The sequence below is a fragment of the Eschrichtius robustus genome, chromosome 1 (genome assembly GCF_028021215.1).
Source record: "Eschrichtius robustus isolate mEscRob2 chromosome 1, mEscRob2.pri, whole genome shotgun sequence".
Lineage (NCBI taxonomy): Eukaryota > Metazoa > Chordata > Mammalia > Artiodactyla > Eschrichtiidae > Eschrichtius > Eschrichtius robustus.
The window spans coordinates 192,797,134-192,814,422 of NC_090824.1; the positions used below are offsets into that span (position 1 = coordinate 192,797,134).

At 43.1% G+C, this 17,289-nt stretch overlaps 1 protein-coding gene across 3 annotated transcripts in view; it reads right to left on the reverse strand.

The window, feature by feature from the left end:
- The window catches only part of FRMD4A (FERM domain containing 4A), a 341,961-nt gene that overhangs the window by 293,833 nt on the left and 30,839 nt on the right, over positions 1 to 17,289 (reverse strand). Inside the window, exon 1 of one of the 3 annotated variants that reach the window (XR_011076056.1) lies at positions 15,398 to 15,516. The exons of 1 other annotated variant lie outside the window; for it this stretch is intronic. Coding sequence is in view for 1 of the 2 variants with exons in the window: in XM_068561738.1 (XP_068417839.1) it covers positions 15,398 to 15,556 (159 nt within the window). In the remaining variant the exon portion in view is untranslated. Of the gene's footprint in view, positions 1 to 15,397; positions 15,557 to 17,289 lie in introns of those variants that run through there. One more of the 3 variants, XM_068561738.1, reaches the window with a different exon arrangement.

A 17,289-nucleotide genomic window follows, 5' to 3' on the forward strand; every position in this document is an offset into this window, starting at 1 on the left:
AGGGGCAGAAAGCAGGAGATCTTGAGCATTTTTGAGACCTGAGATTCACAACGAGTTCTGCATTCAGCTCCGAGCCTCCCTCCAGCCGCCACACCGGCTACTTCCTCAGTTCCTGAGAACTGAGTGTCTGCTTATCCAGAACATTCTTGTTAAACAACTGGCTACGAAAGTCATGGAGAGCGTCAGCAGGCCCTGAACCAGAGGGTAACCCAAACAGTCGGTGAATAACAAGATCAGCGCTCTCTCCAGAGGTGGTTCTCTGCCTCTGTACAGATGCGGGTGGGAAGGGAAGTGTGTCTTGAAGGGTAAAGATTCAACAAATAGGCAGGTACTTCTGAGGGGCTCTACTGCCTCACTGTTGATGTTTATTAACCTTTCCACTTCTCTTTGGCTTGTACTTTATCATAAGCAGGGTCTAAAGAAAAAGGAGGGAGTGTAAACCCTCCTTTGCTGGGGAGAGCACAGTGTCTCACATTCAGAATCTGGCTGGAAATTGGGAATCCTTGGTGTTAATTCATGGGGTTGAGCAAATCACTAGTTTTTTCCTGCCTTCAGTTCCCCCTTCCATTCAGTCCTGTTTTGGTCCTTGTACCTCTTTGGCCCCCAGCTCTCCCTCTCTCCCTCTGTACTATAAGCCCCACTTAGAAAGTGGATCATATATGGTAACTGTGAATACATCCGATGTTGTTTCTCTCACACCTTTTCCCATATTTGCAATAATTTTTCTATCTGGGAACCTTCCCTTCGCCTATAGCCTTGCTAAATCCTGTCTGGTCTTTGTCTTCCTCCCTGAATCCTGCTCTGAGCCCTGGTCCCTTCTTTCTCTGAAATCCAGCAGGATTTGTTGTCTGAACTTCTCACTTGGCATATACTATCGCCTACTGCCACACATCCTTAGCTATCTTTTCACTACTTACCTGACTGATTTACCTGGCTGCTTTGAAACTTGTAGCAAATGCCTTAACCTAGCCTTTTGTTCTTCTCTCAGTATTAGCACACTGACTGGCACGGGACTTAGTCAATGTTTGTTGATTGAAATGTAAAACAGCAATGTTAACAACGGCAATGGCTACCTTTTATTGAATGCTTCCTGCCCACCAGATTGATGCTAAGAGCTTTATGTCAATATCTCACTCACGACGACACAATTTTGAGGTCTTATTTATCCCCATTTTACGGTGGAGGAAACTGCAGCTCAGTAACAAGATAACGATCGCACAGCTATTACATGTTGGAACTGAGATTCAGCCCTAGAGCTACAGGGTTCCATCAATGCCATGCTACCCTGCCCCAATCAAGAAATATGTGATGACTGACTAAAACAACAATGAAACAAGGCAGGGACATTTCCACTTATGGTTAACGTGGCTGTAGACAGGTGACCATGAAACTGAAACAGAAGCAAGAAGGAGATAATGCAAGGATTCCATGAAAACAGCTTTGCAGTTAGCAGTTTCTCATACGGGACCTCCCCAGTGCCTTGTGCTTCAAACTCTGAACTCTGAAGTCAAACTGACTGGGTTTGAATCTTGGCTCCACAGCTCACCAGCTGTTTGACCTTGGGTGAGTGACATTAGGCTCCTGGTGACTCAGTTTCCTCAGGTATAAACGTGGACAATAATGGAACCCTCTCATATTGTTGTCTTGAAGATTAAATATATACATGTGAAAGGCACATATATGGAGCCTTAAATAAATGTCAGCTATTATTATCAAGAATCTCTAGGACTTCCCTGGTGGCGCAGTGGTTGAGAATCCACCTGCCAATGCAGGGGACACAGGTTCGATCCCTGGTCTGGGAAGATCCACATGCCGAGGAGCAACTAAGCCCGTGCACCACAACTCCTGAGCGTGCGCTCTAGAGCCCGCGAGCCACAACTACTGAGCCCATGTGCTGCAACTACTGAGCCCCGCATGCTGCAGCCCATGCTCCTAGAGGCCGTGCTCCACAATGAAAGTGTAGCCCCTGCTCGCCGCAACTAGAGAAAGCCCACAAGCAGCAACGAAGACCCAACACAGCCAAAAAAAAAACAAAAACAAAAACAAAACTCTAACTTAGACCAAAGTAATAGCATCTAGGCTGAAAGGCAGAAATGGTTGTGTATTTCACTAGATTTCAGGCAATGGGAAAGAGCTCTGTTTTTATCCTTCAATCCCGAACACAACAAGGAAACTGCCGGTAGGGAGTTTTAGAAGAGAGAAAGGCCACCCAAGGACCGTATCTCAAGGATTACCACATACGCCAGTGCCACGCTGACCTGAAACTCATCACTCAAATGGCTGTAGGAACCAAGGGTGGCAACAGGAGGGACCTCCTGGTGGTAGATGATTAACGCTGCAGTATGTGAATAGGGGTTTTCTACAATCACTAAACACCTGGCCTCTGATTGTTTCTTACGAGCTGCGTGACCTTGAACTGGGTGACCTAACCTCCCTTTTCTTACCTATAAAGTGGGATAATCATTGTAGGATCATGGAGAAAATTAATGTATATGTAAAGCGCTTGGAACAGAACTCAACAAACACCTTCAATTTATTTTACTTTTATAGTTATCGCCAGTCTAGACACGTAGTTTCCTTGGGTGGTTGAGATGTAGCCTCAACAGCAGAGAAGAGATTACTCTTGACTAAGTTAACAAGATTCCCCAGCACTTCAAGTATTTTATTCTACTAAGTGGCTTAAGTAAGGGAATTTTATTAGACAGCATGGGCTGGAATTCTCACAGTCTCTTCTCAGCAACCCCCTCCTTGGTAATCAGATAATGTCTATCCGCATTCTTCAAAAGCTGGGATTTTTATTTTTAAGGATTTGATCTCAATACCCTGCAGAGACCTTTTAGAGGAAGGCCAGGTTGTGACACACAGCTGAGCCAATTTTTTTGCAAGGGTTTAGCTACGGCTTCATGGGCACGGGAGGAAACTAAATATAACCTCAGGTGTTAAAGGAGGTCAAACCTGCCTCATGGGGGTCCTCCATGCCTGCCTCTGAGCATACAGTGAGAGCTGGCACTCGCTGCCCTTCCACTGCCAAGCCTGGATCAGAGGCCTCAAATGAGGTGTCAGCTGCAATTTGGCGCCCAGGGCTGAAGAGCAACAAGGATATCCTCTTGCTCTGAAAATGCTGGGGGTGGTGGTGCCCTGTGCTCTGGGCTTGGCCAAGAGAGAAAGCAAACTGCAGGGTATTTGGCCCAGACCAGCAGACACTGTGCAAAAGCCACAGTGGCCACCCCAAAACAGGGAAATCACAAACCAAATGCTCGCCTAGGGAAGCACCAACAAAGCTGCCTGGTGTGGGAGAGGCAGCCCCCACACTTGGATCCTGGCTCCACGGGGAGGAGAGAACAGAGGGCCCTTCAGATTTCTAGGAACCACCAACCTTGGGACTTTCATTCAGCGCTGGGTCCCCAGAGGCCACTGTTACCTAAGACACCAAGATTGCCTACTTAGAATCTTGGATCATAGCTTGTTTATTTCCTGACACAATTGTCTGTCAAAAGACTTCCTTAAATTTCCCCTAGAAACTTAAAGGACGCTCATGAAGAATAGTTTTGTACAAATTTGGAACCTGAGTATTTTTTTCTTCTTTTAGAAGTTAAAGAATATTGTTTTATATCCCCATTCATTTCTCAGAGGAGAGGATACAAAAGGCTCAGGTACCTTTACATTTGCTTTCATTTTGTAGCCAAAGAATAAATTAATAATAATGGCCTAACATCTATTGTGCTGGTATTATTTACCAGGCTTGGTCTAAGTATTTTATATATAATGCCTCATTCAACCCTAAAGATGACCGTAAGTGGTAAATAGAGTTATTTCTGTTTCCGGATAAGAAGATTTGGTCTGGGGACTGGGATTTTATACCGAATTCACTGACTCAGGGCACAAGCCCTAAACCCTTTGTGATAGGCGGGCCAGCTGCCCATCCACCTGATCTTCCCAGCATCCCTAACGGTTGGGGGTTGGCCATGTGACCACCTTCTGGCCAATGGGATGTGAGTATAAGGGAAGAGTTCTATTTCTAGGTCTGACCTAGAAAAACTCTCAGGGGTGCTTCCCTTCCATGTTCTTCTTTACTAAATAAATAGGTCACTGAGACCCTAGAGGAGGGATGAGTCACAAGTTGACCCTGAAAGATCCTGGGGAAGGCCGTCTAGCAACCAGAACATGTTGGACTTATATTATGAGTGAGAACTAAAGTGTTGTTGTGATAAGTCACTGAGATTTCCAAGGTATCTACTGCAGAAGCCCAACTTACTTTAATTCATGCACCCTTTGAGAAAAATGAATCGATTGTCCACAGTTAAAACGTTATTGTTAGTGGACCCTTAGGGCAGAACTGCCACCTAGTTCTACAATGTAAGTTTTCTCTCAAAATACAGGGTGTGCAACCATAATGAGGAAATTCTCCTCCAACTTAGTAAGATGATAAAGAGACCCCAGGCCCTGTTTCCATCTTCCAAAGAAGGTTAGCATGACATGAAAATAATCAGCTTGCACAATCATCATTTATTAGGAACCCATCTGGTGTGGGGATGAGCTCATACCCTTGAGAATAAAGAAAATTTCCAGCTGAGGCTGGATGGTGAGGCTTCCAGAACAGGCCAGCTGTTTTCAGAAGGTCCAGTGCTGGGTTAGGACAAGGCTCGTGAAGAGCGACCGGTGGTCAAGTGCTATGGTCACCATTGTTGTAAATGATATAAATCACGTTACACTTATTATATAAGGATGCATGATTGTTAGCCTAACAAATTCAGTCTAATTGTCTTCCTTTTTTCTGCAGCAGCTTTGGGCTGGTACATTGTGTTATTTCTGCCCATCCCCTTTGCCTAGTTAACCCTCACTTGCCTTTAAGATTTCTGCTCATCTATTGCCTTCGCAGGAAGCCTTCCCTGATGTCTCAGAACAAGTAAGTTCTCCTGTTAAACCCTCTTAGGCTATTGGGTACCTTGTCCTCAAAGCACTGACTTCCAATTTTAATTTCCCATGAGTTTGCATAATTATTATATTAGCACTGTTGAGTGAATGATTGTCAGAACTCTCCCAGTGGAACATAATCTCTATACAAATATGGAATCATGTTTGGTTTTGTTCACCATCCTATCTCTAGAACTCAGCACAATAGCTGGCACTTAGCAGGTGTTCTTTAATTATTTGTTAGATGAATGAACAAACACCTGGGTGAATGAATGAATCTTCATTTAGTGAGGAAACTGAGGTAGAAATATGCCATACCCCGGTTTATTAGTATAGCTACAAAATATAATTTAGAATATTTGATATCTGCAGCTACTACTGCCCATCTTCTCCCAAATCACTCTGTAGAAAGAGACGCCTTGAAATCAGCTGGCACTGCATAGGTGATCATCACCCCAGAACAAATGTTGATAACAAAGATGCTGAAGTCCTACCTGACAAGAGGCCAGCCACTAACTTCTCTGAGCCTTGATGTGGTACTCTCATTTATAACCCCTCTCACTGGTGTCAAGAATCAAAAATAAGAGCATGCACTTGACAGTACTCTGTAAACTATAAAAAGATGCATGTATGTTTTTCTTGAAGTTAGAAAGTGTAAAAAATTGTCTCTCGATGGGATTTTGAAAAGACATCACTTTGTGAAGAATAGGGCATTTTGAGGAGATTAGGCGAAGACTTGCCATTTAGTTAAATAATCATTATTTCTAGGCAATGGCAGAGAAATTAGATCCCCCAGTCTCCATCAGCCCCAGCCCAAAAGACCCCTAAACAAATGTACAATTTAACCAAAAAACTGGCTACTCTCCTTCTGATGGGATTACTGTCTCCAAGCCCCACCTGAGTAGAAGTTTAGAAGCCCTCACTATTCAAAGGTAGTGTGTGATATTGGTCAAAAGAAAAACTTCTGAGTTGATTTCCACGATGCTTTCATAGTAAATTAGCATATGTTGGGAGGGACTGGCCCGAAGTGAGTTGCTTGATGTAGTGACTGACAGCTAATTTTAAACCTTGAAAGTATTATTTTCTCACTGGAACCACTGAAAGTGCTTTCAAGAAGGATGAAAACATACCCCATGTCAGACTCAAAAATATTTTCTGAACAAAGTAAAAACTGAGCTCCTGCTTTGTTTGTAAATATGTTGTTAGAAAATTCAAGAATGAGTTTTGCAAAATCAAGAGTTTTGAATGGTCCTATTGCAAAGACGTGATTCTTTGTCAATGTAAGAAAATGCTGTTGCAAACACAGGGTGTGTAACATTCAAGCTCATCTGCAGAAATGCAAACACATCATCCTTTACTGACAGGCACCAACAGCCATAATGAGTGGCAGAAAAGGTTGAAGCAAACAAATGCACAAACTTGACAAAAGGTAGAAAGGAACGGAATAAATCTGCTAATTGTTCTTCTTGGTGCAAGTCTAATTTTTTCCGCTATAACCATAACACATGTTATAGATCATCAGAGAAAAGGCTCAGCCCCGTACCATATGTGGGCACTAAATAACATGAAAAGCACAGCCCTTGGAAAACATACATTGCCGGAATGAAATGATGAAAGAGGAACAGCAAAAATAGCAAATTGAGCATCAAAGCCTAGCTTTGCACATGTGGGAATGTTTTTTGAAATCAGGCATCATCCATCGGTCCCAGGCTGGTTGTATTAGTTGCTTTAGAAGATGCAAATGAATCACTGCAAACCCAACCCCCTTTTAGAGGAATTGTTCATCATTAGGAGAATTTACCACTGGTATCATTATAACTCATCATGCAGACAGTTGATAAAGTTGTAGTTTCAAAATGATTCCTATTTCTAGAACCTCTCAGTTTCAGAAGCACAATTCCTACTAAGAGGAAAATGCACGAATCATTCTCTGTGACTATAAACCCCATCCTGGGGTGATAAAGCAATCTCTTCTGTTGGCTCACCTATTGTCATTTTTTTGTTTTTGTTTTTGTTTTCTGGCAGCGTTTGTGGGAAATGCAGTACATACAGGTCAATGTAGGCTTGCTTCTGTGGGCCACAGATAGTCAGTGTCAGAACATTGGGTCAGAACCACTCTATATAATTAAAAAAAGGACTCTTCCCAAATTCCTGACACTTGGTTGTCACTCTAGCCACTGGTCCGTATTTTCTTCTAGAAGAAGCAGTGATGGGTGAACCATGGATGATTTTAAAACCATGTAAGAAACCACACTTCTTGGAAGAAGATGGGAACGTACACTGGGACATTTTCCCACTCCTAGTTTCTTCCCTACAGCTTATATCCTGAAGTCAGGAAGAGCAGGTAAGTTTCCTCTTTGGGCTTTGTTCAGCAGGTTTCAGAAAATAAAAAACAGAAACAAAGTTGACAACTCTCATGAAGGGTACTGTTTCTACAAATAGACCAAAAATGAAAAAATTGAAAAAATGAATGACATCCAACTGAAAAAAAAAATAATCTAAAACAGGCTCCATATGCCTTACATATGTGGTCTCCATCTTTGGGGCCAGAAACAATTTATGGCACAGCAATAATTCAGGTTATTGGTCTTATTTATCTTAATTTTCCCGTAGTTCATACTGGTGATAAGGGGTGGGGTGGTAGGGTACAAAGGTGGATTCATCATGATGCTAATGAAGCTTAAACTTCAGGGCCCATCACTTCTTGGGGTCTTTTCCAGGTCTTTGGGATGACACCTAGTAATATGTGTACATAGCCATATTTGCATAAGGGAGCTATTTTAATTGCCATCAGTTATGACTACCGTCTCTTTCTGCACTGACCTACCCTCTGTTAAGCTTCCCATCTTGATCACGTAGCACTGGAATGGCCACAGGTATTTTTTGGAATTGAGCTCAGGGAAAGCTGAGTTGGGATACATGTAGTTTGGGTTTAGAGGGATATATATATATGAAGTTCACAGTCATTTCCATCTATCTATGAACAGATGGAAATGGATGATACCATTGAAGGAATGGTTTCCAGCCTTAATCCTCACCCTTAAGTGCTGACTTACTCTCTGTTGTCCATGAAGGTACAGGGCCCGGGGTCTTACCCAGCTATTACTACATCTTACAGCACCTGGCTATGGAAGTGTGTGGCCCCCACATAGGAGAAATCAGATCTATAATGCAAGGAGCCAATATGCAGCAGCATGGATGGACCTAGAGATTATCATACTAAGTGAAGGAAGCCAGAAAGACAAATATCATATGATATTGCTTATATATGGACTCTAAAAAATATGATACAAATGAACTTATTTACAAAACAGAAATAGACTCACAGACATAGAAAACAAACTTATGGTTACCAAAAGGGAAGGGGGGTAGGGATAAATTAGGAGTTTGGGATTGAAATATACACGCTACTATATATAAAATAGGTAACCAATAAGGACCTACTGCATAGCACAGGGAACTATACTCAGTATCTTGTAATAACCTATAACGGAAGAGAATATTAAAAAGAATATATATTTGTATATATATGTATAACTGAATGACTTTGCTGTATACCTGAAACTAACACAACATTGTAAATCAATTATATTTCAATAAAAAGTATGTATATATAAATGCAGGGAGCCAGAACCTAGTCTGTGGAGAAATCTTCCATTCAACAGACCAGCAAAATTATAAGTAGAGAGTTTGGTTCTCATAACCCCCAGTCAAAAGTGAAAGTGTTGTCTCTGTCAGGAGTGTATATAATATAAAAAGGCAATTGTAAAAGCATCATGTAATTTTTTTCTTTATCAAAGGAAATAGAACATAACTGAATTTTTCCAGAATGCCTTTGTTTAGAGCTCTCTGTTATTGTAGTTTTACTATAAACAGTATGTTTGATAATAGATCATGCATAGAAGAAACTTGAGAGAAGGATTTCCAAATTTGACAATCCTAAAAATGTGCCCAATATTTCCAAAGACAAGTTGTGAATCTGAACAAGACCTTTCTAAACTAACAGTAATAAAAACACAGATTTTGATCAGCCATGTTAGAGGGAAGACCAACTTCTCCTTCTCTTCCCTCGCTACAGAAAATATTACAAAGTCATTGCCTCGTGAAGAACAGACGGAAGAGTAGGCAGCCGAAGTATGTAGGAAAAAATGTATAATAGAGATGTATTAGGCAGTTAATTAATAAATTTGTTACTATTTGGATTTCATGATGCTTATGGTATTTGTCACCTTTCTTCTGTTTGTAACATGTTGTGATTTTCCTTCCACACCTAAGTTTGTATAATTTTTTATTATTTTTCTTTTAAAACATCCTCACCCCCAATTATATAACATTCAGGCTCCATGATTAACCCTTGTGAGAAAGAAGTCCGGAGGAAGAGTCACTTCAGGAAGACAAAAGTCCCTGCAGAGAAGAGACTTGCATTGCCTGACAGGCTCCAGCAGAGCCAGAGCCATTGTTTTGAGACTGGGATGGGGCTCTGGAAATGAGGAAGGCTTCCCTCCAGAGCCACACTTGAGTCCTGTTCTAGAGAAAGCCACTGCTGCACTAAGGGTCAAATCATACCCTTCTCACAGTTGCGACCATGGGTGATCACGTTTATTCTTGTAATAATAAAAGCCGCTAATACTTACTGAGTGCTTCTTATGTGCCAAGCAATGGGTTTCTTTTGAACTGAGTTAATCCTCATGATAACCTCTTCAAACCATTATTCGTGACCCTCATTCTTAGATGTCACACAATCCCTTTTGATCTCTATTAGTGCTTCCTACTAATCTCATCAATCGCATGAAGTAAGTCAGAAAGAGAAAAACAAATACTGTACGCTAACACATATATATATGGAATCTAAAAAAAAAAAAAAAAAAAATGGTTCTGAAGAACCTAGGGGCAGGACAGGAATAAAGATGCAGATGTAGAGAATGGACCTGAGGACACGGGGAGGGGGAAGGGTAAGCTGGGACGAAGTGAGAGAGTGGCATGGACATATATACACAACCAAACGTAAAATCGATAGCTAGTGGGAAGCAGCCGCATAGCACAGGGAGATCAGCTCGGTGCTCTGTGACCACCTAGAGGGGTGGGATAGGGAGGGTGGGAGAGAGATGCAAGAGGGAGGAGAAATGGGGATATATGTATATGTATAGCTGATTCACTTTGTTATATAGCAGAAACTAACACACCATTGTAAAGCAATTATACTCCAATAAAGATGTTAAAAAAAAAAAAATATATATATATATATATATATTTTTTTTAAAGTGGCCCCCACAGTGACTCAGATGCGGCCTCTTGGGGTTTCTGTAAGCATCTGCTTACTATCTGACAGTGGAATAAGCCTCCTTGAGCTCAGAGGCTTTCCAGCTGGACTGCACAGTAGAATCACCTAGAAAGCTTTAAAAACATACATATGTAGGCACCAGATCAATTAAATCAGAATCCCTAGGAGTCAGACCTGGGCATGGGTTGCTTTAAAAGCTCCCCAATTGAATCAAAAGTCCAGCCAGGGGGCTTCCCTGGTGGCGCAGTGGTTGAGAGTCTGCCTGCCAATGCAGGGGACACGGGTTCGAGCCCTGGTCTGGGAAGATCCCACATGCCGCGGAGCAACTGGACCCGTGAGCCACGACTGCTGAGCCTGCGCGTCTGGAGCCTGTGCTCCGCAACGGGAGAGGCCGCGATAGTGAGAGGCCCGCGCATCGCGATGAAGAGTGGCCCCCGCTTGCCGTAACTGGAGAAAGCCCTCGCACAGAAACGAAGACCCAACACAGCCATAAAAAAAAAAAAAAAAAAAAAAAAAAGTCCAGCCAGGGACTGACAGCCATCACTTCAGCCAATGGAGAAACTGTAAACCATGAAAACATTGCTATGAAATAATAGAAAGAAATACATATGGTTCTCCGTCCCCCGTTTCTGGCACAGAGCTCCTCAAACTCTTGTAATTTCCTATGAGCACTAGGAGTATCTTCGGTTCTAATATTTGGTCTTTGACTCTGGTTCCTGACACAGAGCTCCTAAATCCCTTAGAATTTCCTGGAAGACAGGAATGTCTTTTGTTCTAATGAGGTGACTCTTGTTGGGCTCCTGGATGGCTTCAGAATGGGGGCTGGTCACCAGAAAGATCAAGCCATGATTAGAAACTTGGAACTTTCAGCCCCACCCCATCCTCTGGGAAGGGGAGAGGTGCTGGAGACTGAGTTAATGACTGATTATGCCTATGTGATGAAGCTTCCACAAAAATCCCCAAAATACAGGGTTCAAAAAGCTTCTGGGCTGGCAAACATATCCATGTGCTGGGATAATGGTGCCTGCCAATTCCACAGGGACAGAAGCTCCTGCACTCAGGACCTTCCCAGACCTTGCCCTATGAATCTCTTCATCTGGCTCTTCATCTGTATCCTTTCTCATCTCCTTTATCATGTAATAAACTGATAAATGTGTTTCCCTGAGTACTGTGAGCTGTTCTAGCAAATGATCAAATCCAAGGAGGGGATTGTGGGAACCTCCAATTTGTAGCCAAGTCAGCCAGAAGTTGTGGGTAAACTGGAGACTTGTGATTGGTGTCTGAAGTGTGGGGGACGTCCTTAACCTGAGCCCTTAACCTGAACTTGTGCTAACTCCAGGCAGTTAGTGTCGGAATTGCTTGGTGCGGAAAACCTACCCATCTGGCGTCAGAAGCATTGTGAGTATAAAGCAGAGTGAGAGTAAAGGAAAACAGAGAGTTTTTCCTTAGACAACTGCCTAAACGCAATACATAAAAATGGCCATTAATCACCTTACCACTAGTAAATAAAGGCACTCTTGATGAACTTTTCCCAAGATAAAAAGTGGTAAGAATACAGTACATTAAAAAAAATAATAAAAAGCTAAAAATAGAACTACCATATGATCCAGCAATTCCAATCCTGGGTATATAGCTGAAGAAAATGAAAACGCTCATGTGAAAAGATAATGCACCCCAATGTTCATAGCAGCACTTTTACAATAGCCAAGATTTAGAAGCAACTATCATCAAAAAGAACATAAATAACAAATATTGGAGAAGATGTAGAGAGAAGGGAACCCTCGTACACTGCTGGTGGGAATATAAATTGGTGCAGCCACTGTGGAAAACAATATGGAAGTTTCTCAAAAAATTAAAAATAGAATTACCATATGACCCAGCAATTCCACTCCTGGGTATATATCCGAAAAACAAAACAAAACAAAACACTAATTCGAAAAGATACATGCACCCCAATGTTCATAGAAACATTATTTACAATTGCCAAGATATGGAAGCAACCTAAGTGTCCATCAACAGATGAATGGATAAAGAAGATGTGGTACATATATACAATGGACTACTACTCAGCCATAAAAAAGAATGAAATTCTGCCATTTGCAACAATGTGGATGGACTTAAAGGGCATGATGCTAAGTGAAATAAGTCAGACAGAGAAAGACCAATACTGTATGATATCACTTATATGTAGAATCTAAAAAGTACAACAAACTACTGAATATAACAAAAAAGAAGCAGACTCACAGATATAGAGAACAACCAAATGGTTACCAGTGGGGAGAGGGAAGGGGGGAGGGGCAATATAGGGGTGGGGGAGTAACAGGTACAAACTATCAGGTATAAAATAAGCTTCAAGGATATATTGTACAACACAGGAAATGTAGCCAATATTTTATAATAACTATAAATGGAATATAACCTTTAAAAATTATGAATCACTATATTATACACCTGTAATTTATATAATATTGTACAGCAACAATACTTCAATAAAAACAACAACATTTCCCATTTGTATATACTTTAGTATTATATTTACAGCACACTTTCACAAATATGCCCTGATTTATCCCTTACACTGCTATGAAGCTATACTCTATAATTGAGAAAGCAAAGGCTCTGAGAGAATAAAAGATTTTCTGAAAAGTCTTCCCTGAGCAAAATTAGTTACTCTCTGTTTTTCCCTTAAAAACTCGATTTGTTTTCTTGACTCTTCCCCAGGAGGCTGTGAGCTCCTGAGGACAGGCTGGTATTTTGTACGTGTCCCATTAAACCAACCCTGCTTGATTGGTGTCTGAAGTGTGGAGGCAGTCCGTAACCTGAGTCCTTAACCTGAACTTGTGCTAACTCCAGGCAGTTAGTGTCGGAATTGCTTGGTGTGGAAAACCTACCCATCTGGCAGGTAAAAGGTCTGGGAGCAGGTAAAGCTGCCCAGGAGATGCTAAGTCTCATCTGGGACTCCTTCAGTTCACCCAGGTCCAGTGCAGCTGCCTTTTGCTTTCAGCTTCCCTTTCTTCTCCAAGCCCCTTAGCCCGGCTCTGCAGACAGCTAACTGGTCAACCTGGCCTCTTAGGTCAGTGAACTAGTTTAGACCTGCCGTCCTGACTTCCCCCTCCACAAATGCTTTCCAGACCCACCTGCGGGGATTAACTGCTGGCTGCAGACAGGCTGTGTGGGTCATAGGCATCTGCCCTCTGGGCACCCTGGCTTGGCTGACCAGCGCAGCTTGGCCAGAGACAAACCATGGACAAGCATGAGGTGTGATTAGCCTCTGAGTCCCAATTGCCTACCAAGGGCCAGGCACACAACTGTTATTCAGTAAGTGTCTGATGAATCGAGTTGAGGTTGAAGCAGGAAGAAAATGTTTTCCAGGCCTGGTGTCCGATAATTCAGTGTTCTCTCCAACACACTTGTAACACGAAGGGAGGTTCCTAAAAAAGCCCCCCTGAGGTGGGGCTAGCCCACCCTGCTCGCTCGATTTAGAATCTTGATTTTTATGTAACTTGATGAAACATAAGGGAGGACAAATAGGAGATAAAAAGAAAGTGAGAGACAGAGGTAAGAAGCCAGGACCCCCAAACTCATTCGTAATCAGCAACAAATAAGACAGACTAATCTGGACTAAGGAATTACCCCCAAACACCAAGCTGTTGGAGAACTGACTCTAAAACCAAGGTTTAAAAAAAAAAAAAAATGGACCAACTAACCATGATAGCTACTGCTTGAATCTCCCATCTGGGAGATTTTTTTTCCAGAAGTCTTTCAGATTCACAATTCGTCATGGGAAACACTGTGTAGACTTTCCAGATTGTTGTCAAATTTGAGAAGACTTCTCTCAAGTTTCTTTTATATATGATCTATTACAGACATAGTTGCCATTTACAGTAAAACCATGGGTATGAGCCCTTCAGACACAAGAATTCTGAAAAAAAAAACAAACAACCCTTTCTGCAAGCCACTTGAAAAGTCTTCATCCCATCTGCCCGTGGGCAGAAGAAGAAGGAATGGGGATTCTGGAAGAACTCTGCCCCTCTGTAAAATCAACTCAGGGCTCCTGGGTGCGTTTTCCAAGGAGCTGTCCCTTCAATGTAAGTCTGGACATTCCATGAGGAGGGCTTGGGGGGAAGGGTGGTTACACGGTCCTGGGTTGTTTAGCCATTATGGTTCATTAAGGGATTCTACACCGCCAAATTATGCCTAAAAATACAAAGGCCAGCTGTGCCTGCTTGCTTTCAAGCAGTCTGGGAAGCAAAGAGAGAGGACCCAAGCCACTCAAGTTAAATCAGCGAAATCAACTGCGTTATAAGAAAGCATCAGTGGAGGAAGAACTAGTGACACCTTCCTTCAAGAACCAGGGAGGGGCAGAGCTACCCCTTTGCTCATCTGCCTTCAGCCCCCCTCAGTAAGTCTGGCTCCTTCTCCTCAGGCTTGGCTGGGCTGTCAGGACTGAAACGCCCGTGGCCGGCAGGGCCCTGGCTTCATGCCACCAGTCTGGATGGGAAAGCAGACTCTCTTGTCTCTCTCTTTTTAAGAGCTCTGCATCCCCAGCCAACTGACTCAGAAGGGCCACCCTCCTGCAGAAAACTTTCCCGCTTTCTCTGTGTGGGGATGTCTGACTAGGGGAGCCACCAAAGGGGAGGGAGGTGAGGATGGGCGGGATGGAGACCCGATATTGCTGTTCAGCGCTCTTCCCTCCTCACCTCGTGTACCGCGCAGCCAACGTCCCTTATCAGCTTGTTGCCACCTCTATACCACACACACACACACACACACACACACACACACACACACACACACACACACACACACTCTCCCTTTGAGAAAACAGCATCTCTTGTGAGAGGGGCATGAACTTGTGGAAAGGGCATTCTCATCTTTTACTTGGGTGTAAATCACAAGGCTCTGTCAGTTACCAGCTGGGTAACTCTGAACAACTTACGTCCCTCTCTGAGTTTCAATAACTTCATCTCCAAAAGGTGCCCTAAATGCCTATTTTATCAGGTTGTTTGGAAAACTGAGTTAGATCCTGCTTACGACACACCTCTCCCCGCGCCTGGCACCTAGGAGATGCCAGCTGAAGCGAACCCCTCCCTTTATTTATTGGACATAATACACAAGTGACAGCAGTTGACACCCCTTCCCCACCATCCCCTATGGGTTTCTCATGCTGCAAAGAAACAGAAGAGGAGCATCGGGTCCCACCTGGTAGACAGCCCTGGAGATGCACCATGGTTTCAGCATCAGCTGCAGGACCCGCAGGTTCCCCCCTCGGCACGTCCTCAGCACCCGGCAAGTCAGGCCCCATACCAGCCGGTCCCAGCCTCTCAGCAGGTCCTCGGAGCCCTGCGGCCCCGCAGCCATGCCAGCCCAGGCCCCGCCTCTGCCCCTCCGGTCCCAGGACCCACATGCACGCAGGGCTGTGTTCTTTTCGTAACGCCAAGTTCAAATGTCACTGAGATGTCATCGGGCCAGGAAAATGCAATCCAAATAACTCTGTCTCCTCCTGGTCCTTTGTCCTCATCCCCGGCTTCCCTCCCCACCACCCTCATTAATCTTCTGGGACTGTTTTCCTTCAAGGATGAGCAAACGGCTCCTAAATGAAAATGTTTTCTCGCTGCCCCTGGGAAGTCCCCAGGGACTAGGTAAGCCTCCCCCACTGTGGATAGGTACTCGGTGGACCTCGGTGGACCCCCGGCTGACTCTCGGCGCACATCGGAACAGAATTTAAAGAAGAACGTGAACCCGGAGTCATCACTGTGCTCCTGGTTCCGGGATTCCATCCAGGGTGAGAAACAAAGGGGATGGATTTTCAGCCTCTGCGCCAACATTCCCAAGGCATTCCATCTAGTCTCTTAACTCTTTAAAACTTCGAGAACCAGAGCTTCTGCACGGCAAGCCAAAAGGCCAGCTTGGGTTTTGTTTTTTTTTTTAATCAACACTGGGAAAAACTGCTATTTCTGTGGGCAATTTGTAAAAAGCCAGGCATTTACTTTGGAAACCTCCCAAGTTTAGGTTAGGAAGAAAAGGGCAGTAAGAAAACTTATCTATTAGATGTAATATCCACATCTGCGATTTTGGAGGAAAGCAGATAAAGGGGGTAAAGGTATCCTATCTCCTTTTCCCCATGAAGGGTCATTTTCTATAAATGCTCTTGTGACTTTATCACATATTAGATAAGCCCTGTGGCGACCTTAATCCAAGGAAGGACCTCCAGTTAAACAAGGTACAGCTATTTGAGATGTCAATCAAGTTATTTTGAGTTTTGATTATTTTTGATTATTGTTCTTATTATTATTTTATTATGATTATTTTGATTATTTTAAACCATGTTTCAGAAGGGCATCTGCTTTCTAATTCAATAGCTTATAGATCAAAAGACAAGATGCCCAAGTCAGAAGGGGAGGGAAGAGGTAGGAGAAGATTCCGTCATAACACAAGCTGTACAGTTAAGAGAAGGGCGTGTTTAAGTCTCAACATCATTTTCAGTGCGTGGTAGTCACTGAGGCATATTTGCCTTCTGCACATTCTTTATATTGATTGATTGATGGATTATCTTGTCTCTTCAACTCAAACCTTTAACGTCATCAGGAAACTAGTAGAACATAACTCACAGAACTCATAACTCACTACCTTCTAGAATGTCCTGACGTCAGACATAACAGTTTGAATTCGGCCCTACCACTTACTGCGTGAGGTCAGACAAATTAAATTCTCTGACTTAGTAGTTCTTTATCCATAGTGATGGAAATCATACCAACCTCACAGGGCTGTTGTGAGGATTAAGTCAGGGGATATTCTTTTTTTCTTTTTTTAAAGATTTTTTTGATGTGGACCATTTTTAAAGTCTCTATTGAATTTGTTACAATATCGCTTCTGTTTTACGTTTTGGTTTTTTTGGCCGCGACGCATGTGGGATCTTAGCTCCCTGACCAGAGGTCGAACCCACACCCCCTCCATTGGAAGGCAAAGTCTCAACCACTGGACCGCCAGGGAAGTCCCTATCAGGGGATATTCTTAACATGGATAACGCAGGGTGTGGCATGTACGCTAGTTTAATTTTTTGGAGCGTTTCCCATGATCAGGTAATTCTAGGA